Source organism: Pempheris klunzingeri, chromosome 16 (genome assembly GCF_042242105.1).
Source record: "Pempheris klunzingeri isolate RE-2024b chromosome 16, fPemKlu1.hap1, whole genome shotgun sequence".
NCBI classification, from domain to species: domain Eukaryota; kingdom Metazoa; phylum Chordata; class Actinopteri; order Acropomatiformes; family Pempheridae; genus Pempheris; species Pempheris klunzingeri.
The window spans coordinates 13,933,529-13,957,132 of NC_092027.1; the positions used below are offsets into that span (position 1 = coordinate 13,933,529).

At 41.6% G+C, this 23,604-nt stretch overlaps 1 protein-coding gene across 1 annotated transcript in view; it reads left to right on the forward strand.

The window, feature by feature from the left end:
* Positions 1-23,201, forward strand: part of rapgef5a (Rap guanine nucleotide exchange factor (GEF) 5a) — a 48,317-nt gene extending 25,116 nt beyond the window's left edge. The window contains exons 9-26 of the mRNA XM_070846253.1: positions 2,104-2,304; positions 9,288-9,433; positions 10,390-10,490; positions 14,273-14,351; positions 14,462-14,606; positions 16,151-16,242; positions 16,394-16,424; positions 16,610-16,688; positions 17,023-17,172; positions 17,718-17,815; positions 18,434-18,556; positions 19,570-19,748; positions 19,865-19,955; positions 20,036-20,086; positions 20,225-20,312; positions 20,410-20,474; positions 21,630-21,684; positions 22,080-23,201. Of these exons, the coding sequence (XP_070702354.1) occupies positions 2,104-2,304; positions 9,288-9,433; positions 10,390-10,490; positions 14,273-14,351; positions 14,462-14,606; positions 16,151-16,242; positions 16,394-16,424; positions 16,610-16,688; positions 17,023-17,172; positions 17,718-17,815; positions 18,434-18,556; positions 19,570-19,748; positions 19,865-19,955; positions 20,036-20,086; positions 20,225-20,312; positions 20,410-20,474; positions 21,630-21,684; positions 22,080-22,198 (1,893 nt within the window). The 3' untranslated portion in view covers positions 22,199-23,201. The remainder of the gene's footprint in view (positions 1-2,103; positions 2,305-9,287; positions 9,434-10,389; positions 10,491-14,272; positions 14,352-14,461; positions 14,607-16,150; positions 16,243-16,393; positions 16,425-16,609; positions 16,689-17,022; positions 17,173-17,717; positions 17,816-18,433; positions 18,557-19,569; positions 19,749-19,864; positions 19,956-20,035; positions 20,087-20,224; positions 20,313-20,409; positions 20,475-21,629; positions 21,685-22,079) is intronic.
* Positions 23,202-23,604: the final 403 nt, after the last annotated feature.

Here is a 23,604-nt window from a genome sequence, read left to right on the forward strand (position 1 = left end):
AGATGAAGAGAGAACAGGAAAAAACAACTTTTAAACACAATTATACATACAGTACTTTAGATCAGTGGTTCACAGACTTATGATCCTTTTTAATACAAAGAAATGGCTTCATATTATAGCATTTGGATAATTTTAGAGCCCTTAAGTGGTGACACTGTCTTTTTCAGGAAAACAAAAGTTTAAAAAAAGCTTAAATGTTTTTTGTTGTTTTCCAAGAACCTTGGGAATGACCTAATCCTATCCTATCCTATCCTAAAAAACCAAATTTCATAATTGGTTGTCCTCTTTTACAAAATGTTCTATTTCTGTCGTCTGATGAGTTTGAGTATGAAACAGAACATTTGTAAATGAGGACGACCAAATCTTGAGTTCAGCTGCATTAAAACACAGTATTTGTGATCACAGACAGAGGGAGTAGACAGACGGGATATTTTACAAGCTAACACAGCCTTGTTCCCTCCCTTTCTTTCTCCCTCCATCACTACGTGTTGAGACAAGTCAGTATCTAATTAAATGCTTAATTAAAATACATGTTATGCCAATCGGCAATAAACGGAGGCATTTATATACATTTACAATTGAATTTCACACTTCAGAGACGAGCTGCTGAAGTGGATATAGACCTGGCATGTAAAGATTGCAGAGGGGAGAAAAGAGCCACGCATGGCCCATGAGTGAGCTACATCGGTCATGACAGCCTGATTTGGTGGACATAGGCCATAAGATTCATCCTGCAATCCTTTTGAGGGTTTGGCAACCACTGCACATTGTGGTGGTCACATGACCACATTAGTTTATTTGACACTATAAGAAGGAGGACAATGAGCCACACACTGGAAATATTTTGGTAATTCAACACCACAGCAACTTAAGTGAACTGGAGTCTAATTTAGTTTCAGTTAAACTTCAGCCTACCGAAGGTTTTAGCTTGTGATAGATCTCAAACACAAGAGATCAAAGAATAAGTAAGTGCACAGTGGGAGAGAAAAGGATATAGACGGAGACACCCACGCAATAAAAACACACAGAGACAAGACAGGTTTATCTTGGTGTGTTATGTGTTCTAGGACAGGAAGCCGAAAACAGGTTACCAGGAAGTCGGCAAGGGACAGGGGGCTGCGGCTCTGATATAATATATGTGTGTGTGTGTGTGTCTGTGTACGTGGCTATTTTACCAGATAAGAGCTGTCACTGGGGGGATGTTTTCCTAGTAAACAAAATGAAGCGTGGGAGTATGCCATCATGTTCGCTGTGTGTGTGTGTGTGTGTGTGTGTTACCCTCTGCCAGAGCATGGCACCGTGGGATAGTTGAGCTCACAGGAAGGGTTAACTAGCTTGGAGCCAAATGAAATACCCCTCTCTCCCTCCTCCAAGGAAAATAAACAGTCTAGGCTGCCCACCACTGGTGATTACCATCATACTGGCAGCACCCTAGGTGGCACAAACACACACACACACACAGTCATTATCTTTTTATATATATTCTCTGTCACTTTCTCTTTCTTTTTCTCCGTGTCTGTAGGTCTAAATGTGTCCTTTGTGATTCTCTTTCCCCCTTGTAAGATATCACTGTTTGATATTAATATTTTCACTTGGGCTGCTGGGGTGGTCAACACATTTCTAAGTCCCAACTATAGAGGGGAGGAGATAGACACACACCACACACACACCCCCCAGCACACACTCTTCCCACACAGACACACACTCCCGCCCACTATACTACTAATCACACACACTCATTCTTTCTCCGCCAGATCCTCAGACACAGAGCAGTCAGACTGAGACAAAGAGAAGTGCAACAGATAGGGGGAATTACAGACTGTAATAGATAGAAAGAATAAGAGACAAGGAAGAATTAGAGGGAGACCGAGACAGTAAAAGAGACCTAGGATTACCATTTCATCTCATTCTCCTCACATGGACATAAAGGAGCAACTAAAAACTTGTCATTGCCTGTTTCTGGATTATGCCCAAACTTCTCGTTCTCCCTTGGACCAAAACACTGAACTTTCTTGACCTCCATCCCACAAAAACCTTTTGACTGTTTCCACCATGTCTTGGGACTGTGGGTTGAGATATGTGTTCATGCCTCCTGTGTTGCAGCTGGGCGGGGTGTGTGCATTGCGGGATGGCGGTGGTGGTGGCGGCGGCGGCGGTGGCGGTGGCGGCGGAGGTATGGGAACCGTGTGCGGCCGTGAAGAGTTGACCAGCCGGCTGGGGCTGGAGGCCGTTCAGCGGTTGGCCAAGGACGGCTGCCGGCTGCTGCAGAACCACAACTATCGACTGCCTGACAGAAACCAGGTGGTGAGTAGAGAGTGTGATAATGGCATTTTTATTTTAAAGTCACGATACAGTATGCCTTCATTGCAGATAGGTCCAACTATGTTTTTCTGCGAACTCATTGCGAACTCTTTCACCATATAATCTGCCAAGCGAGTTGTGGCTATATGGTTAGTATGAGTAGAGAGTAATGGACGTCATCATGTGGTAAATGTTGTCATTATTGTCGTCACTTTTAAGCACATACACACTTTAGGTTTGAGTTACTCATGGATTCGGGTGAGGGATCATGCGAGTAAATCCTCATCAGGACCTGAATCTGATTTGTGTTTCTGTCAGTCTAAAGGAAAGGGACACACATGCACACATTTCCAGCATGTTGGCTCACTTTTAAACATCATCTGAGCACATGGAGACACATCTTCGCTTCAACATGCACATACACACGCAAACTGAAGTTATCATTGCAGATGCACGGAGCTTCACTTCATTCAGATCACTGTAGATCAAACAACCACCAGCTCTGTAGCTCGTCTAATGTGGGTGTTAATAATGGCTTAGTGCAATGTGATCTCACACTCCTTTTACAGTCTGTCAAGTGCTGTCTGTGTGCCTATGTTCACTTGTCTGTGTGTGTTTGTTGGCTAGAGCTTATAATCATGTGTGGGAGCTTGTATGTGTGTGTGTGTTCATGCACTGTTGGTGCTGTGGCAGGCTGAGTCAGTGTGTGCGCATAATGAGTGGGGTGTTAGTGAAGCATTGTACTGTATAATCCGCTCTACAGTACACCTGAGGGCAGGAAGCGAAGCGAATGCAGTCTGATTTCACTCTACATCATGATGTGTGTGTGAGAAATCTAACGCATATCTCATCAGCTTGGTGAGTTTGACCAAAGCCCAGCCGTGGGGAATTTCCAAAGTGGATTTCACTTTAATTCCTTATATGCAAAAGTAGAAACATAGTGTATTTTATAACACTACTGTATGAAACTACAGACAAATATTTATGTAGTGTTGTTAAAGCAGGAAGCTGAACCTTGAACCTACTGAACTTTTTAATTAGTAAAACAGTTTAAGATTGACTTAAAGCTCATGAAGTATCATTTCAATTCCTCTCAAAGTGATATAAATTGCATGAGGATGAACTATCTTTGAATAAGACTTTTCCCTGAAGTATTTTAAGGTTTCTAAACCCTATGATCATCAGTGAACCAACATCTTTTCAGCTAATTTATTATGGTCAGTGAATAAATAACTGAATTATTTCATGTGGTGTATTTTCCCATTTTAAAATACAAGTGAACCATCAACAAATTATGTTACAGAGGCACACAGAACCAAGCACTTTTCTCATCCACAGAACTTTAGAAAAGATCAGGAATTTTACAAACATGTATATTTTGTGCTGAATTGCTGGCAGATGTGTGTGAAATTTTATGACACTGTTGTAGAGTGAGAAAACAATGTTTTCTCAAACTCAGAGGGAAACATTGGCAAAGATGGCATGATGTTAGAGGTAGGAGAGGCAAAGAAAAGGGCTGGATTATGATATATTTACAATAATTAAGTACTGAATGGTCATTAGTGTTGCTGCTCTTCTGTGCTGAAAGCAATGAAATATTTGTACGACCAAGAACAGGAAGATGAGGAGAGTTATTGCCAGAAGCATGTCAGCTAAGGGATGTACAAAAAGCTGCACATCAAAAATAAATTAAAATATCTTTGAAGAGAAAATCATTTTTCCGCTACTTCATTCTCCTCATCTTAGCTATTTAGCGCGTATGGATACATATTGTTTATCTTAATATAAAATCAAGCATCACTTTATTTCACTGAGTGTATCAGAGGTTACAATAAAAGAGTCAAAGTAAATGAACTTGTCAATTCTTGTAAGTTTATGTGCTTGATAAAGGGCTCTTCTCAAAGTAGATAGGAAGCCCATGTTGATCTATAATGTGTTTATAGGAATGGTGGCTGTCAGTAATGTATCACAAATGTAAGGAGATGTCTAACAGGTTTGATTATAATTTTTAGCCAGCTCGTTGTCCAGCTCAGGCTGCAAAATGTGGCAGAAACAAAATGTAGCAAACAGCTCGATTCACCACAAAGATTGCTCTCCTTTTACTGGGTTGTCATGGTGATTTTTTTTCATTTTTTGTTTCCTTTTTTTCCATGATAGACAAGCTCTGACAACCCAGTGTGGGCTGTTTCCATAGTGATATAACTCATGTGTCGGTACAATATATTTGGTGCATCTCTGCCTTCTAGTCACTTCAGACTTGCATTTGTACAGACTTCACATTTGATTCAGCCATCAGAGTTTACCAGAGGTCAGCCTGCACAACGGATTATACATGCGTGACACACGCATACACTCAGGCAGGCTTTTTTGGCAGCTTGTGTTACTTTCTAATAGTTGTAGAAATTATATGTATGTGTGTGTGTGTGTGTGCGTGCGTGTTTCTGTGCATGTAGGGTTGCAGATGTGTGCGCTGCCGACCTAAAAGCATTGTGTTTTCATATTCTTATCCATTATTTCCAGGAATCAGGCCCGGAGCTATCACAACATAGATATGGCTTGGTCACTATCAGCACAGACACCAACACACACACACTTGCACACGCATACACATGCTCACACAGGAATGGGAAGGGAACACAGAGTGCTTCCTTTTGGCTTTCCATGAGGCCCACCTTTCCTCTACACAGTTTGACATTGTGTGTGTGTGTGTGTGTGTGTGTGTGTGTGTGTGTGTGTGTGTGTGTGTGTGTGTGTGTGTGTGTGTGTGTGTGTGTGTGTGTGTGTGTGTGTGTGTGTGTGTGTGTGTGTGTGTGTGTGTGTGTACGTACAGACTAAGAGAGAGACAGAGAGGGGGCAAAAGAGGTTTTGTCACTCAAGTCCTGATTTCATAAGAGGCAGAAGATGTTTTGTATAATTTTTTCAATTGTTTCTTGCGCACACATTGAAATCTTTCAGTTTGTGTATATGTGTGAAGGGTAAAATAGAGGCCAGAGAGCATGCACTTGCTGTGCATGTCTGTATTTTCTTCCTTTCCTTCCAAATTTCAAACCTCTGTAGCCTTGGAGAGACTTGGCTTGAACATGATGAGGAGAGGAAACAGAAAAAGTGCCTCTAGAAGTGTAGAGAGGAGACAGTGAGGAGGAAAGGGTGGAGGCAAGGTGGAAACACAGATGTTTGAATTGAAGGAAGGGATGGGGAGAAATGGAAGGAAAGGGACTGACACACCTGTTAGCTGAGAACAAGTGAATGTCGTGAGAACTGACCTCATAGCCGTCGCGATGTCACCCATTGGTTTGTGGGCTGCCATTAAGAAACCTGGAGTTTAGCATTTAGGACGTCACCATCTTTACTTCAGAACCAGAAATTATGTTCTTTCCGTGAGGTCAGCCACATCTGATTGGTTAGGTTTTGGCATGACCCACCTCCGATTGGTTAGTCACAAGGGAGCCTCATCCTCAAACATACCCTGCTTTATTTTCTATTTTACTCTAAATTGGACCATAACTTACTAAAAGAACATCATGTTGTATTGTAGAAGACTTTAAACTAGCGTCTGAGACCATAAAGTCATTAGGGAAATTTTTACTGACGTAATAAATCTAGTGAGAATTGGGGTCATTTTTCTATACACCTCCATACAATCGCACCTCTTTTTGGAGCCAGGGTAGTTGCCCCCTTCATTAGAAAGAGTGCAGAACCTTTAGGCATTTGCTTCACTTTTCAGACCCAGAAGCTACGCCCACTTCTTTCATCCAGAATTTCCCTACCATTGCTGCCCAGAAATGTCCTGCCTGACCTATAACCTGCAGGGGTTTTTATATAACTACCAATATCATGCACACTATTTGTTTGTCATTATACCAAAGTCTGACATATTGCCATTGTTGACTTAGACAAAAGAACAACAATATATTGAAACTCATCTATCAATTCTTGCAAGATTCTCTTTGTTTTTGTTAGTTGACCTTGCAGCTGATTAAAAAAGATTGGATGAAACCCATGTGACAGCTGGATTTAAAGAACTTATTTCTCTCAATCTCTCTTTCTTGTATTTCTCACTTTTTCCAACACTCCTCCTTGTCTCCTGCCTTTCATCTTGCTTTCTCTTCTTGTTCTTTCTCTTTCTGTGTTGCATAACTTCCTGAATCCTCCTCTCCACAGCATACATGTGTCTATTTTGTCTATTTTTCCTTTTCATGGTTTGCATTCTTTCTTGGGCTAAATTCATGTTTTTCTCAGGAGCTGTTTTCACTGTTTGTGTGTGAGTGCATGTATGTGCACATATTCATATGTATAGTGGGAAAAGTTCTACATTTGAAGCCTTTTGATCTTGTGTGTGTGTGTGTGTGTTACAATGCTGCCTCCCTTCAATCTTGGCTCAGACTTGTTTTTCTTGGCATCTGTGTAAAGAGTGAGTGTGTTTTATCGGAAAGATCAACAGTTTGCTTCTGTATCAGCGACACAGCACAACATTTTCCTCTTCTTTGTTTTTACAGTAGATACTGTACACTTGGTTATATAATCTCTCTCCTTTTCTTTTTTCACAGTATTTCTGGGACCATTTTCCTTTATTAAATAGTAAATTGTGTAGAGAGACAAGAAAGGTCAGAAGAGATTAAGGGGGAGACTTTTGATAACGTATCCTGGTTCATATTTTGAAGGGCTCAGGGATGATGTGATCTAATGTTCCCTTTAGACCACTTAAGCCACCAAACTTGGTATCTTGACATCACATATGGGTCAGTGGGTGCGGTCTGGGTGCCAGCCCAAATTGTAATTAATGGTATGCAGTGTCAGATCTCTTTAAATCAGCCATCACTGCCTTATTTATCAGCTGTAAGCATCTCTTTGCTGCGAATCCTTGAGGACATTTAATTTCAACATGTTACATAATGAAGTGGCATTCTGTATCCACATTGAAATGATTTTTGAAATTGCAGTTTAAGTTGCTGCAGGAGGAATCTTAAAAGAAGCTCCAGTTATCTTAGTGATGTTGAAGACGCACTAAACAGAGTCCTGAAAAGGACATTGTGCTGCGTTGAGTGCCTCCAGTTTTATGTTTTCCACTGCTCTGCCAAGATAGAGGCTCTGCTACCAGGAGTCAAACCAGAGCCTCAACAGTAGTGGGCGACTGCTTCATTTTTAACGAATGAGCTACCTGAAGGCCCTGACAATGAATCGTTATAAGGTGTTAGAAATAAATTAGAAAAGTGTTATATCATCATCATGTAGCTGCAAATCTCAAAAATCACAATTTTGCTTCAACAGGCTGTACAACTATGCACAGCATAGAACCCATACATAGGAATAAAAAGATAGAAAATTTAAATTAAATTAAATTTAAATCAAATTTAAATTTTATTTGATCACCTGATGGTTTTAGGATAAAACGTGACACACCAACACACCTGAGGGAGAGGATCCAGTGACCTCAGTGCATTGAACATCTGTATAAGTATGGGTATGACTCATCAGGGCATGTCCACACACACACACACACACACACACACACACACACACACACACAGCACTTTGGGCATATTGTTTTGTCTGACCCCAGTCAGACCCCACCTGCTGTCTCTCAGGATCAGACAGCTTCTTTCATCAGATGATCACAGAGATGTCGTGTGTTTGTATGTGTGTATTTGCTTGTTCACATTGGCCTGTTTATTGACTTGACACACAATTGACTGTTTGTATGTTGCTGAGTTATCTGTGACTGCATTAGTAGTGCCTTGTGTCGGGGCTCCGTGAGGTCTAACACGAAATCAAGATTGTAAATGTTATCACAGTTATTGATTACTGCACTGTTGGCACTTTGTGTGAACCTTAGGACTTTTTCAAGCTTTAGCTGTCTGACAAAATCGGCTATCATCAGTGTGATATTATGTAATCGTGGCATCTATGTGTCGCTGTAAGACCAAACACAACTGTGTGTGCAGTCGTACATAATGTATCTGTGTATGTGTGTGTGTGTGTGTGTGTGTGTGTTAAAGGAAAAAGCAGTGTAACAGAAAGACAGCCCTCTATAGAGAGCGCTCTGTCAGTTGTGATTGCTCCTCAATCCCTCTGGCTGCGACAGAGACTGCAGCGAGCAGCTGGAGGAGAGACGTTGCTTCTTTATCTCTCCTCCTGCTCCTGTCCTCTGCCTTTGATCTCCTTCTCTCCTCCTTTCTCTCTCCTCTCCTCAGGCTGTTTCATATTGTGCTCCTTTGTCCATCTGGAACTCTGCTCCCATTGCTGTGCTGCTGCAGGTGTGCGTGTGTGTATTGGAGTCACAGATCAAGTTACTGTTCATTTTTTTGGAGCTGGGGATCATTTCAAGTGTCAGCCCACATTTCTAGTTGTCCCCATTATTATTTATTACACAACACAATTTCTTCAGAAGGCAGGAAATGCAATCCTTCCCTTTCATAGTGCTAACAGGATCTGTGTCTATGGATTGGTGAGTGAGTGTGTGTTTTGCCTATGTGTAGGATGAAGGCTGTAGTCTAGAGTTCAAAATGAATAATATATTGGCTGATATTAATTTTTAACATGCTACATGAAAATATTTTTCATTATGATCCCTTAAACTTGGTCAATAAAGAACTGAGACCTAGATGGTATGTATTGAGTAAGACATTTTACAGATGAAAATTAAAAAGATAAGTCGTGGCGACACAGTTGTACCAAAACATCTTTGGCATTTCTGTTCTGTAAATTCTTGTTACTTATCAGACATCATATACACATAAATATATGTTGTAATATTCTAAAGTAGGCCTTAATATCGGCCCAGCTGATGTGTCGATCGGCCTCCACTGGACTCTCAGGCATTTTGTTCTGTCCCTCGGTATGTAGAGTTCAGATGAGGACTGACTGGGTTTTCTGTCTGCACACACAGTGACTGTACAATGTCTTCACTCACTTAAATCGTCTTCCAGTAATTTTGTCCTTCTCACTTTGTGACATGTCCTTTTTTTCCCTCTTTTTTTCTCTTTCAGGAGGCTGTGGGGAGGGTTTGTCTGAAGGAGAGAGGACGGGACGTGTTGGTGTTGCAGAGAGTGACATCATCAGTGACGTCGCCATCGGACCGGCCCTCACCCACATCGTCAGGGGGTGGGTCCAGGGAGGACGATTGCGACAAGAGGTCAGTCCCTCCCTCCTACATAATAAGAGCCTTTCACACCAACAGTGGCAACAAAAACATAATCATAGTATCCTCCCTCTCTTTTTTCAGTCTTTTGCTGAGGCCTCTCAAGTTGCAACAGCACACTCTTGCACATACATGCAAGATATCAGCAATGCTGTCAACACTGTGTGTGTTTTTGTATGTGTGTGTGTAAGATAATACATCCTTTAGCTTCAGGCACAGAGAGGAGGAAGAGAATGGCTTTTTTGTTTTCAGCTGAAAGGGAAACAAAGATGACACCAAGACTGGTTTATTTCCTCCAACAAATCAGTGTATGTATTAAGGATCGTGTTTGTGTGGGCGTGCATTCATGTATGTATAAGTGCTTTTGCTGAAAGTCACTTTCTTTGTGCACTGTCTGCATTTGTGTGTATTTAAGCCAGTGTGTGCCAAGACCTTAGGCACAATGCAGGGAGTGTCAGTGACAGGCAGGTTAAGTGTGTGTGTGTGTGTGTGTGTACAGAGCTCAGCATCTTCACTAGCAATCAGTTCCCTCCAAGTACTACTGTAGAAGCTGTCACAGAGAGGCTTTTAATCTCTGGAGCTCTTAGCTGACGGGGGCAGACAGCAAGGCAGTTTACCCCACAGGAGAGTACCTTTCCTGGGTATGCAACGCTTAGATGAGGGCTGATCCTCCGGACGTGTTTAGATATGAAGATGACCACCGAGCTAGCTACGCTTGCCGAGGCAGAGGAGGATATAGATAATGAAGATGGGGAGGATGATGATAGCACTCATGGTGAAGATTGTAGCAGTTCAGAAATCTGTACGTTTGATGTTCCCCATTTTCCCTTCATCGATGACGACGATGTGGAGGAGAATAAGGAGGAACAGAGGGAGGGGCGATGGAGCGATGGAAGTCTTCGTAGTTGGTGCTCTACTGAGAAAGACTGTCGTGATTCTTCGTCTTACAGGTATGTGGTGGTGTCTGGAACACCGCTCAAGATCTTAGAGCATCTGCTAAGTGACCTGCGGCTGGACGACCAAAGAGGGGCGCCAGAGAGCAGGGAGAGTGGTAAGTTTGTCAACACACACACACACACACACACACACACACACACACGTCAACAAGTCTCGTAAACATACAGGTAGAGAGAAGAGTAAAACGAAAGTTAAGTGGAAAATTAGACAGCTTGTCCTGTAAATAAAGCAGTTGAGATGTTTGTCTCTGCTGTTTGACCAAAGGTATTTTAAAACTATGCAACTCCCCACCCTCTCATTCCAAGGAATTCATTGTCAGTACCACATAACAAGTTACAACACAGCCCAACCTGGACCTCTCTCTGTCTCTTTCATTTTCCCTGAAGCGCATTCAAACCCAGGAGGTATGCACTTCCACTCGATTATACTCGATTTCAGTGGGTTTTAACTGTGATATCTCATTTTCACAATCCTCACTGTACTACCAGAAATGTTTTGTCATTTGTTTTATGACATTATGTTTTAGCGGTGTAGTCAGTACTTAGACTTTAATGAAAGTAGGGATGCAACTGGTTATTAGTTTCATTTTGATTTGACTATTCCTGCGTGCATTAAATTAGTCATTTAGTGTTTAAAATGTTAGTAAAAATTAAAGTAGTAAAGAAGGAATAAAAAGTTTCTAATGTGACAGTGATCTTGTCTTGTCCGATCAATAGTTCAAATCCCAAAGGTATTCAGTTTACAATCAACACAGAAAAGCAGGGGGCTCCCCTGTGGCTTGGGGGTTGAAGCGTTCCTTGCAAAGGCTGGTGGTGACCTTTTATTGCATCTCTCTCTCTCTCATGTCTTTAACAAAAAGGCAAAGCAGCCACCAAAAACAAAAAAAAGTTGTAAATCTGCACATTTCAGGCACCAGAACCAGGGATTTGGCATTTTTGCTTGATAAATGACTTTAATTACTTTGTTAATGACTGATTAAAGTAGTTTATTAAATTCCTCTCAACAGACTAATCAAAAATGAAATTTTTTTTCACTAAAAGTTAAAAGTGCATGTGGAGGTGAATTGACTTATCTTAAAACATTGTCAGTGTAACATTATCAATCCTGGCCAGATAAAAAGAAGGAAGATGTGAGTAAAATTCAAAATGATTTCTTGTCAATTCAGCTTTCCTCACATTTCCTCTAATTAAACTCAGCATCACTATAGAGTCCAGGTCCAGTAAAGTAATGCTTTTTGCACATGTGGACATCTTGGTTTTCCGGCTTTTTGTGCCTGTTTGTGCCGTTTTAAGACAAGGCGTCTTTATGTATCAACTCCTCAGCTCCACCAGTTCCCAGCAGTCCACGGGGAGCCATCTCACTGAATTGCAGGAAGCAAACGAAGAAAGAGGGAGAGATGAATGTAGGAGAGCGAGAGAGAGAGAGAGAGAGAACTGAGATGGTCTTTGTGGAGGAAGACCGTCTGATATTTATTCACTCAAAGGAGAAGAGACACTTTTTTTGCTCAAGCTTGGGTTAATTTTTTTTGGAGGCAGAAGCAGGGATGCAGATCAAGGAGTGTGTGTGCATGTTTGGCTGTCTTTGTCTCTGTATCTGTGTGCATGCATCTGTCGGTCTATGTGTGTTGAATAAGCATGAGGGTGAGCGTGTGTGTGTGTGCGTGCGCAAGCCCTCTGGGGTGGTGCTGAGAATCAGTGTGCTGTTTTAGCGGGCTTAGCCGTGCAGCATGTTGAACAGGCTTGAACACGCTGAGAGGGAGAGAGAGAGAGAGAGAGAGATATTACCCCAACCACCCCACTCTCATGTGCACATAAACACACACACACACAACAAAAAACACAGCAGCAGATTACTGCGATTAGTTCAGCACACACACATCTTTTCTCTCTTTTTTTCCCTCCTCTCTCACCAGAGATAAAGTCCCCAAGGTCAGAAGTGAACGAGTTATTCATCAGGGTGCTGTGTGTTTGTGTGTGTGGATTGCTGTGTCTATGAGTGTATGTGTTTGACTTTGTACGTGCCAGCGGGCAAACGCAGAGGGCATATGTTGAAGATGAAAATGGATATTTATCATCACAGAGAGCCGAGAGAGGGCGAGCGTAGGAGGAGAGGAGTAGCGGGAGGAAATGTAACCGCAGAGAAGGAGAAAATGAAAAACGGGGGGTGTAGCAAAGGGGGTGGACAAGGATAGTTTGGGATGGAGAGACTGAGAGGGGGAAATGGAAGGCACAAAAAAGACCAATAGCTGGTCAAGAGGGAGCTCTGCATCCACAGATTGAAGAGAAAAGGGGCCCAAAAAGAAATTGAAAATGAAAGTAAGTTAACAGGGTTTTGAAAAAGTGATAAGCTCAGTCAGACCTGCCTAAAAATATATCTTGAGAAAAATTGTGTTTTTATTTCTAAAGAGAAGATAAGTTGATCAAATATTAATGCTGCGGCCTCTGCTCAGTCTTCTATAATTGATTTCTTTGCTCTCTGCTCAACAGAGCCATATTTGGGTCACACATTTTCTCAGGGAAAGGGTTTGACACCACACACACACACATACAAAGTTGTACCTCTGTAGTTGTGAGTACACTTGCTGACACCCAAACTTTAACCATCACAACTAAATGCCAAACCCCAACCCGTCCTACAGCCTTAACTTAAACTTAATTCTAGCCTTCGCCCTAAAACCAAGACTTAACCCTCAGACAGCCCTTTGAAGTTGTGAGGGCGGCCAAAGCACTTTCCAAAAGCGCCCTTACTCCCAAGGTCTAAATCTCAAATTGGCTGCACAAGTCCACACACACACACACCACAGCTCCTTCACACCACGACAATGGCTCATTACCCATCTGCCACGAGGGCTGTTTATATTTGGTTCTTACCCATTGAACACCTGCTGAGTCTCGCATGCGCGCGCGTGCGCGCACACACACACACACACACACACACACACACACACACACACACAGACTCTTACTGTCTCAGTTGTACATAGACTTACACTAACCTGATAAATTTCTGTTGTTTTTGAAGAATATGAATCAAGAGGGGAAAAAAACGGTTTCTCTTTTTAGGGATGTAAGTATTTACTACTAGTTTTCAGCAGGTTTAATAAAAAGCTAAGCAAAGTATTTTTCTATAACATTAAATATTCTGGACAAAACAAGCAGCCATTAAAGCTACTCACTAATGTATCAAAACTTTAACACTAAAAAACTCTAAAATATAGAATATAATCTGCCTCATCAGGGCCGTGTGGTGCAGTTGGAAAAAATTTTACTGAGAGTGGCTGACAGCATAAGCAAGCGACCCCAAACTCAAAGGAAAACATCAGAAAAATATCTGGCTCTTTGGCTGCTAAATGTTCCTGTATGTTCACCAGCTTGTTGCTGACTTTGTCGATCAGGTGCTGGAAAGATAGTGTGCAGTGGGTTTTTAGAGCTTTTGTCACTGAAAAACAGCTGCTTGTTGCAGCAAAAAATTATGCCATAAGACGGTGAGAGTAAGCCAAAGCTTTAAATTCGCAGGCTGGGAAATAAAACAATGACCTTGAAGAAGCTATAAGGCTCTGTGGAGCTAAAAGGGACACACACATGTAGTCATTTGATCCTTTTTTGATCTAAAATTATTGATTGTCACTGCTTTAGAGATACTTCTATGAGAAAAGTCTATTCTATAAAATAAGTCTATGTGTAATGTGGCTGAACTAAAACCCTTCATCAGTATAATGTAAAATAGGGGAATTGGGTGAAGTAGGTGATATATTAAAACACTCTTTCATGTTACTTTCCACATCTTAATTCCACATATTTGTTGGATGCTTCACTTGGACCACTTTGGCAGTGAAGTCCTAGCCAAGTGACTTATGATATCTTTCCTGTGCTTCAGAAATGCTGTTGGATGACTTCCTGTTGACCTACCTGGTGTTCATGTCCACCCACGACCTCTGTCAGGCTCTGCTGGGACAATATCCTTACTGGCAAACACACACACACACATATGCGCGCACACACACACACAGACATGTTCCTTCCACCCCCCCACATTGTCCATTGTTGCCTCCTTGACCCATCTCACCTACAGCAGTGCCCGCTGCAGGGGCCAGGAGGAGGGCAAAGATGCCCTCTTTAGGAAACGTAAGGTACTGCAGCTGGTGTCCCACTGGAGCAGGCTCTACAAGGACTTCCTCAAGGATGAGGAGCACGTCAGGAGCTTCATGAAGGTACGATACTACTCATCTTCATCACCACATCTGTTATGTTTTTTTTCTCTCTTCTCGCTCTTTGTCTAGTATCTGTGTTTTGATGAGTTTGATCCTCTGGTGTCCTTTCACACATGCCACTGAAGAAGTCCCATTCGACTCTCATTCATCTTGATATGTCTTTTTGTCTTGTTCTAAAATGGGATTGTCCTTCCTAAAACTCATGAAAGGACATCAAGCATTTTGTGGAGAGAACAGAAAGTGTGTGTGTGTGTGTGTGTGTGTGTGTGTGTGTGTGTGTGTGTGTGTGTGTGTGTGTGTGTGTGTGTCTTTCCTGATCTTTTTGATTGCTGCAAGTCCTGCTAAACTTTCAGCTTTCACACACAGGGGAACCTTGTTGACATTTTTATCTCATCCTTCTGACAAGGTTAACTAATAAAAAGGAGGAGAAAAATATGGACACCACCATGGTGCATCATATAATGAATTAGGGGTATCATCATGATATGTGGCAGCATGTTTGTCTTTCAGAGGCTAATACAAGAGAACCAGGAGAATTATTAACATCTGAATAATACAATATCTACACAGGACATCATGGGCACTGAAAACAACCACACACAGCGTCTTAGTGCCACATTATTATCACATTTCTCACGACAAATGCTCCTTGTATTGTATTGTTTTCCTGCTATATTCTTTTCACTGAATTAGATTTGACTCCCTTGACGTGACACTGACAGAGACAAAGAACATGATTGCGCGTGTAACTCATCCTCACGCTAAACCACAACAAACACCCACACACATACACAATCACTAGTCACTTGTCCCTCAGTAACCTGGCGGCTCCATTGCTCAGTGCCGGGTTGCCATGGAAACCAAAGTGCGAGGGTTGGCATGGGTATAATCTCATACGGAGTGCGTAACCCAGGTGATAGTTGCCTAGTAACAGAGGAATGAGAGGGGAATTGGGATGGGAGGCTATGGTGGGTCAATGACAGCGATAAGCAGGTATGTGGAGGAGTGTGTGCGTGCGTGTGTGTGTGTGGATCCTTGCAAGTTGTTACTGTCACTGCCTCCTGAGCTTTCATGCTACTTACAAATTCTCGGCCATGCACACACACAGTTAGACACTACAGAGCGTGCCTAGTCACCCATTTAAGTACAAGGTACAGAATTTGTCTGATGTTTCTTTACTGTAATCTACCTACGCAGCATAATCTACGCTTGATGATACTTGGTAAATGAGCTGCACAGACTGGTACTTGGTTTAAATCATCTTTATGTTGTCTGTCATACCGTATCTTTCCTTCTATTTTTCCTTCTTGTCAGTGTCAGTGCCTACGTAAAGTAGCCTTTAATGACAGTGCCTGATAGTGAACCTTTTGGATTAACTTCCATAAGGACTGGTAGGGTTAAAGGTTTGGTAAGTATTTCTGTGGAGGCCGAGTATTAATGCTAAATGTGGTTCTGACCCTTTCTGATCATCAGTCAACAAGTGTTAAGATGAGGTTGTTGGTGTGACGTTATGGTCTTTGTTTCCTTCTCTCTCTCTCTGTCAGACTTTATACAGGTGTGTTTTAGAAGATCTGTATGAGTTCCCCACGCTGGAGAAAGACCTGAAGGAGTTCCAGAAACTTCTCCGTCGCAGACAGTAGGTGTCTTTGTTTCTGCACAAGGACTTTGTTCTCTGTATTCAGTATAACTGCCTGTCATTGTGTGTCTCTTTTTTTATTATTATTTTTTTTATTTTTCCATGCCTGCCTGCATCTGTCCTCACTGTTGTGCTTGTTTCTTTCTTGTAGCACTGTGGATGACTGCCCTCCAAACCAAAAGGTAAGCTAGAGAGAGGAGAAGACAATGTGCAGTAGTGTCCCATGAATTAAGTTAAAAAAAAAAGTTAAACTGTAATAATTAAATCTGAACTATATTGGTGCTAATACAGATGCTACAGATGTTATCTCTATTCGGTGAAGTATAGATACAGTGTTATACTCTCTCTCTCTCTCTCTCTCTGTCAGAGTAAACAAATGTATCAGCAGTTTAGTTTGAAGGAAAACTGTGTGCAACTGCGGAGTCCCTCAACTGAGACTAGAGAGGGTGAGTAACAGACACAAACACATGCATGCACATACACACACAACACACTGCCCAGGACTGTACGCAATTATGCATAATGACAGTCTGTGAGTTTTGATTTCAATTCACACAATGCAAATTGCTTAAATACAGCGTGTACATTTTTTTGTCTGCTTGAGTACTTAACAGAAATTACAGTACTTGATCAAGCCAAGTTCTTTTTTGCCTGCATCTGCTTCATTATAATTGAACAATATTTCAGTATTTTTGTTCTTGCCATTTACTGTGTTACATAAGCACATTTACAGCATATGTACATTCACTGGTCAATTAACCTTTTCCATGTATTTTCCAGTTATTTGTTGTGTGCACGTGAGCGCTGACTCCTACCTGAGTGTCCACGCACTCCCCTCAATGGAGGCCCGTGAGCTGGTAAGGATTGTGGGTGTGAAGATGGACAGAGCAGAAGAAGACATGGTGCTTGCTGTGGTGTCACACGCTGGAGGTACATGCACAAACACAAAAAAATCCATGCACAATATGTAGTCAACACATCAGCAGAAGTATTAAATTCCCTCTTGAAAATGCTTCCCTACACCAGCGGCTCCTGCCCTTTTTTTGTCTGAAGTAACATTACCTCTCACAGCCCTGTCAGACGATTTAGGTGCTCCCTCATCAACACTGTGCATCCAAATGTGTTGTTGTGAATGGATTATAAACTGGATTTATAATCTTATTCAACACTATTTATTACATGTTACTTTTTCCTTAATATTTATTACTTTTAGCTATGTATTTTAACCATTTATTCATTACTTTGCTAATTGGTTAGACTTACCTGCTAGCTAGTGTTCAATTGTTACATCTGACTCAATATGCAGGTTTTTTTTTATAATCTACTCCACTGTCCTTTCACATACCTTTGGCAACTTCAAAAGCACACCCTGCACCCTGCAAGTACCACTGGTTGGGAATCACTCTTGGCTCTAAATTATTATCGTCATCTCTCTCTCCTTCTCTCCCCTTTTCTTTATGTATTTGTGTCTGCAGAGCGGAGGGTGTTACAGCCCAGTGACTGTGTGTATTCAGAGTCTCTGACCCCACAGGGAAAGCTTGTGGCCTGTCGCAGGGATCTCACTGAGATCCTGGTATGTGAATGCACTTTTCTGTTTGTGCTTCTGTCTTTCTGTAACATTTCTGTAACTTTCTTTACATCTTTTAAATTTTTCAGAAGCATTGATACAGGCTACATATGCAGCTCCAGCAAACCACAAACCTCTCAAAGATATGATAATTTGGGCATTTGCTGTCTGTGATATTGTTGGCAGCCTCTGTATCATCTTCCGACTAAATCAGGCTTGAAAATGTCTATTATAATTCCCAAATGACACATTTTCACATTGTTATGATGAGTCATGTATTATAAGCAAGCTAGAAAGATTTAGTCTTTAAAGAGAGAAACGGTGTGAGCTACTGTTATTTTGTTGTTGCCCAAGCATAACAGTAGGATTGGTGCTGTAACTACTGGGCTGGTAGGCAAGTAGTGTTTAGTTTTATTTAGCTCCTATTGTCTGCTAAGTCAATTGTTAGGATCAGTGGTTACAGGTCACTATATGACTTACAATTCTGCATCTGAGTTGGACAATTGTTGTAGGACTCACCGCTCCTCTTTCAGCTTTTACTTCAGCTTGTATGTGCAGTATGCACTGTATTATTGTGTATACATTGTTTTTATGTGTACTAACTGTCTTTTTTTGTGTGTGCAGCCTCCTTTAACGGACAGTGCTGAGCTAAGCAAGAGGCCAGTGCGACTCTTGGGTATTAACACCTGGGATGTGGCAGCTGCTCTCACACACCTGGACTGGAGCCTCTTCAAATCCATCCACGAGGTATATACACACACACACACACACGCATGTGTGCACATAGTTCATAATTCATTTTCATGATAGAGATTGCTGGAACATAAGCATTAAAGATAGAAATGCTCTACAAGACTTGCTGGATCATGAGTACGGAAAGTCTTCTTGCAGCTGAGCGGAGGTCAGGAAGAGCTGAATATTTGTGAAAATGTGGAGGCTTAGCACCGATGAAGAGTGGCACTGTTATTATGGAATCAGATTTATTTCAAAAGTTTCAAGCAAAACTTTTTTTTGAGCGACACGGCTGTGACCCGGAGGTTGTTCCCCTGTTTGCTTGAATTGACTCCTGGGGATCTATAAAGTTTTTTGAACTTTTTCTAATCACCAAGCGGGAGAAAGAATCTTTCATTCGCCATGCAAGGCATGCATGAAGAGGAAGCATAGGGGGGCATACAAGCAACTGCTTCAAGATTAAAGTAAGTACTAATCACTGTATGTAGTTTTTTATAAAACTTTATAGATCCCCAGGAGTCAATTCAAGCAAACAGGTGGCCCACGCGATAGGTTTGTGTCTGTAAAAGACAGTTATTTGTTTTCAAGAGACATTTTTTATTTTGAAGGTTATAATTTTTTGCTTGAGTTAATTTTTTTCTCTCTCAAATCCATTTATTTTGATTGACTTTTAATAAGTTTTGCTTGAAACTTTTGAAACAAATCTGATTCCATATGTTACGTGGATGGTATCTGTAGGAAACCTAGACTATGTTTGCTGCTTGATACCTATTCTGTTTTTCTCTGCTTCATATGATAATAAATTGATTTAATTTAGATTTTGGATTGTTGGTTGGACAAAACAAATAGCATTAAGATGTCATTGTGGGCTCTGAAAATGCGTAACTGGACATTCTTATAGACTAAGTTATTAATCAAATAACCGAAAAGGTAATGGAGAGGTGAACTGATAATGAAAATAACAGTGAGGCACTAAGATCGTAGCTTGTCTTTCACTCACACTCCTCTCTCCTTCTGTCCACATGCAGCAGGAGCTGGTGTACCACACCCTCAGCCGTGCTCCAGGCACCACCCACACGGCGGCGCTCTCAGTCCTGCTCCAGCGCTGTAACGAGGTCCAGCAGTGGGTCATGTCCGAGGTGCTCATGTGTGTATCGCTCAACAAGAGAGTACAGCTGCTCAAGAAGTTCATCAAGATCGCAGCTCAGTAAGAGCACACACACACTCAGAAATATACACAGATTAAACTCCATGTATGAAGCGCATCATGGTTTCTACGCATAGTGATCACTCTTTTTGTTTTACATTTTCACGTATGTGTAGTTGTAAAGCCCAAAGAAATTTGAACTCTGCGTTTGCCATCATCATGGGTCTGAACACAGCAGCTGTGAGCCGACTCAACCAAACCTGGGAGGTAAGAGTGTGTGTTGCTGCATTTAACGTATTTATACACCTGTATTTTAAATAAATTTCTAACCAACACTTTCCTTTCAGAAATGTCCGGGGAAGTTCAAGAAGCTTTTCTCTGAGTTGGAGCTCATCACGGTGAGATTGAACACACAAAGACAGATGCAGAGCTTGAACTATGTTCTCTTTTGATGTGATGATCAAACCTTGAAATCTTTTCTTCTTTTCCTTTCACTCTGTTCTCCCTTTCTCCACCTTCTTCCCACCTTTCTTCAGGATCCATCTCTGAACCACAAAGCCTATAGGGAAGCCTTCAAGAGGATGAAACCTCCCAAGATCCCTTTCATGCCTCTTCTCCTGAAAGGTATCATCTCTAACCCGTTCTCACACACACACACACACACACCTACTTTATTGCTTTTGGTTGATAAAACCTTAATATATTGGTCTCCTGCTCTTAGATATCACCTTTATCCACGAGGGGAATAAGACCTTTCATGACAACCTGGTCAACTTTGAGAAGCTGGTGAGTTAAGTTAGTTGTTTGAGATTCAAGATGTCAAACTGCAAAAACAGCATATTAAATGAGTGAGGCGATTGCTATACTGTCATCTAGTAGCAACTTTCGTAACAAGATGAGATGCATCAACAGGTGATTAATGGACTGATCACATAAATTGTAAATGGGATATAACTGCAGTAACATATATAGCACTCTATTTCAAAGCACTTTACAATTTGCCTCTCATTCACTCGCACACTGGCAGCGAGCTACCACTGAGCGGGTTGGCCTAACCAGCATGAGTAATTTGGGGTTCAGTGTCTTACAGGAGGAGCTGGAGATCCAACTGCCAACCCTGCAATTAGTGGACATCCAGCTCTACCTGCTGAGCCACAGCTGCTCCCATCATATGTTCATTTGACAATAATTAATCAGAGTAGCGTGCTGCCAAAAAGAAAAAAGAAAGAAAAAAACTTTCTGAATTTTGAGTTTTACAAGTTGGAAAAAGATGATGAGACTCACAGTCCAGTCCATCACAATCAGGAGCTGGTGTGTGAGAAAAAAAAAACTCTATGCTGCACTGCAGGTCAGACATGGACTGAAGTTGGTTGGATAACGACAAGTTGGACACACAATTTACCTGACAGAGTCTGCATCGAAAAAGCCAGAGAAATCCTGATATGTGTATTAGCCAATCAGCTGAAAGCAAAGTGATCACTAGGTTAATCACTATGTATATTAAGAGAGAAAGAGAATTTAAAGCTTGCTTAAATTCCTTGTTGCCTTTATTAATACTGCATTGGAGATAATCTAACCTGTTTCAAGAGAGTTATTATGGGGTACATTGGTCAAGTCTGAGAGTAGAAAACTGCCGCAGGAGACTGAGCTTGATGGAGGGGAGAGTCGGAGTGCTGTTGAGCGACTGAAAACATTTTGTTATATAAGACAATTTCAGTGAGACCAGAAGTATCTTGCAAGAGTGACATATAATCTTACATGTTTGCAGTGATATTGCCATAAGAAAAATCAATGAATGTTCAGTAATTGACAGCTTAGGTAGCAGCTTTTAGATGTTACGTTGTTGTTTAGTGCTACGGAACATTATATATCCGCTGTAAAATATTAGATCGTGATGTTTGGTGTTGCACTGATGCAGCATGTCTTCTCCCAAACCAACAGCATATGATTGCAGACACAGTGAGAATGATTCGCCACTGTCAAAGCGACCAACCAGGTGAGTCTTCTCATTTCTGAGTGAATCCAGTTGGTGCAATGATCCCAACATCACAGATTATAAGATAGGTTTAGTTACAGGGGCTCTTTAAGCTTATTGTCTCCCCTCCAGTGACAAACTGCTAACGCGGGAGGAGGCATTGATGTTTGGATTGATTAATTGTGAGGAATCTATCGCCATCTGCAGCTGAGTTAGTGTCATGCACCTGTACCTGATTCTGTTGTCTCTCCCACTCAGTTTTCTTCTTTAGTTTCTAAGCAACCATTTCCAGACAGTCTTTTTGTCTCTTTATACGGCCATCATACAGTCTGTGTTTGTACAAATGTGTTTCTTCTTGTGTCCAGCAGAAAGCTCTTCTGCGTGACTAATACGTGCGATTTGTGTCTGTCTCTTAGGCAACGAGGTAATCGGGGTCGACAGTGCGGAGGTGAGGGCGAGCGTTCAGTACCTGCACATAATCGACAATCAGCAGACGCTTTTCGAACTCTCACACAAACTGGAGCCACGTGCATAAACAGGCACGCACACACACACACGCACGCACACACACATGCACACACACACACGAATGCACACACGCATACACACACACACACACACACACACACACACATCTTGACGGACACACAAACAAACAACGTCCCGGACACAGCACAGTGGAAATGCTAGCACCAAGTACGTGTGACATGGAGGACGCTTTGTACAGCAAAATGTCACACATTCACACAGACACAGCAACAAAATCACACTACCAGCAGTGGTGCCAAGTGGACAATAAGGTGCCATGTGTTCTGACAGAAACCCATGAAGACCTAGAGCTGCTTGTTCTCTAAAGGCTTTATGACACTGAACATGTGTTAATAAATGATTTCTAAGGTCCGTACACGCTCTGTGAACTGACTACAGGAAGAGATTCTACGCAGTAAGACAGAGATTTGCCAAACAGAGAGAGAGAGAGAGGAGAGGAGGCTGTAATTAGTTTGTACAGTATCTATTGGAGTGAATATGCCTTTGTTTTGTTCTTGTGATGAGCTTTTGGTTATTTATGAGCCTGCTCAGCAGGTGGAATGTGTCTTTATTTCAAAGTCTTGTCACCCTCTCGAAGGTCAACGAGGACTTGATGGCCTCATCACCATTTCAGTTACAAACAGGTTTTGTTTGTAACCTGCTCCATCTATGCTCTCATATGATTTCATCTGAGTGTCACATACCTGCCTCATAATGCATGTACACCCAGGATACATGCCATAGTTATTTAGGTGTATGATGTGGAGCTTTTTTGGTTATTGTGTGGTAGCTTATAATATAACACAAGCAGCAGCCAGTTCACTTAACACCTGAACTTTTTTCACTGAGGTTCTGTCTTTTCACTAAAAGCCTCGGTGAACAATAAAAGGTGCACCGTTTAATCGTGTTGTGTATCTGGCACGTTAAGGAAGCATTGTGAGAGGTTTTTATCGACTGACTGTGACGTTTGAAACACTAACGCTCACCTGAACGTACCAGAAACACTGTTGTTGAATAAGTGATAAGTGGTTTTGGTTCTCCTTGTTTTCCTGTTATTAGTCCTGGTTGACTTTTATCCAAACACTCCTCATGCACTCTTCTCTATGACGTTTTTGTGTGAATAGATAATGATAATTTTACATTGTAAATAATATGGACCTATACAAATTTCAATGCCAAATGTCATATTGAGTCCTGCAGCATAGATGTACTGTAGGGGTCTTGGAGTTTTTGGAGTCATCGGTGTCTTTTTTTTTTTTTTTTATTAATCAGAGAATTGGATTTCCTTGAGTGAGCCCTGGAATGACGTCTTGTCTGTGATCATTTAAAGCAGATCTGACTCCCAGAATAAATGCTTTCTGACATGACGGCTGATTTCAAGTTACAAGATGGCATCCAACTCACCTCGGATTG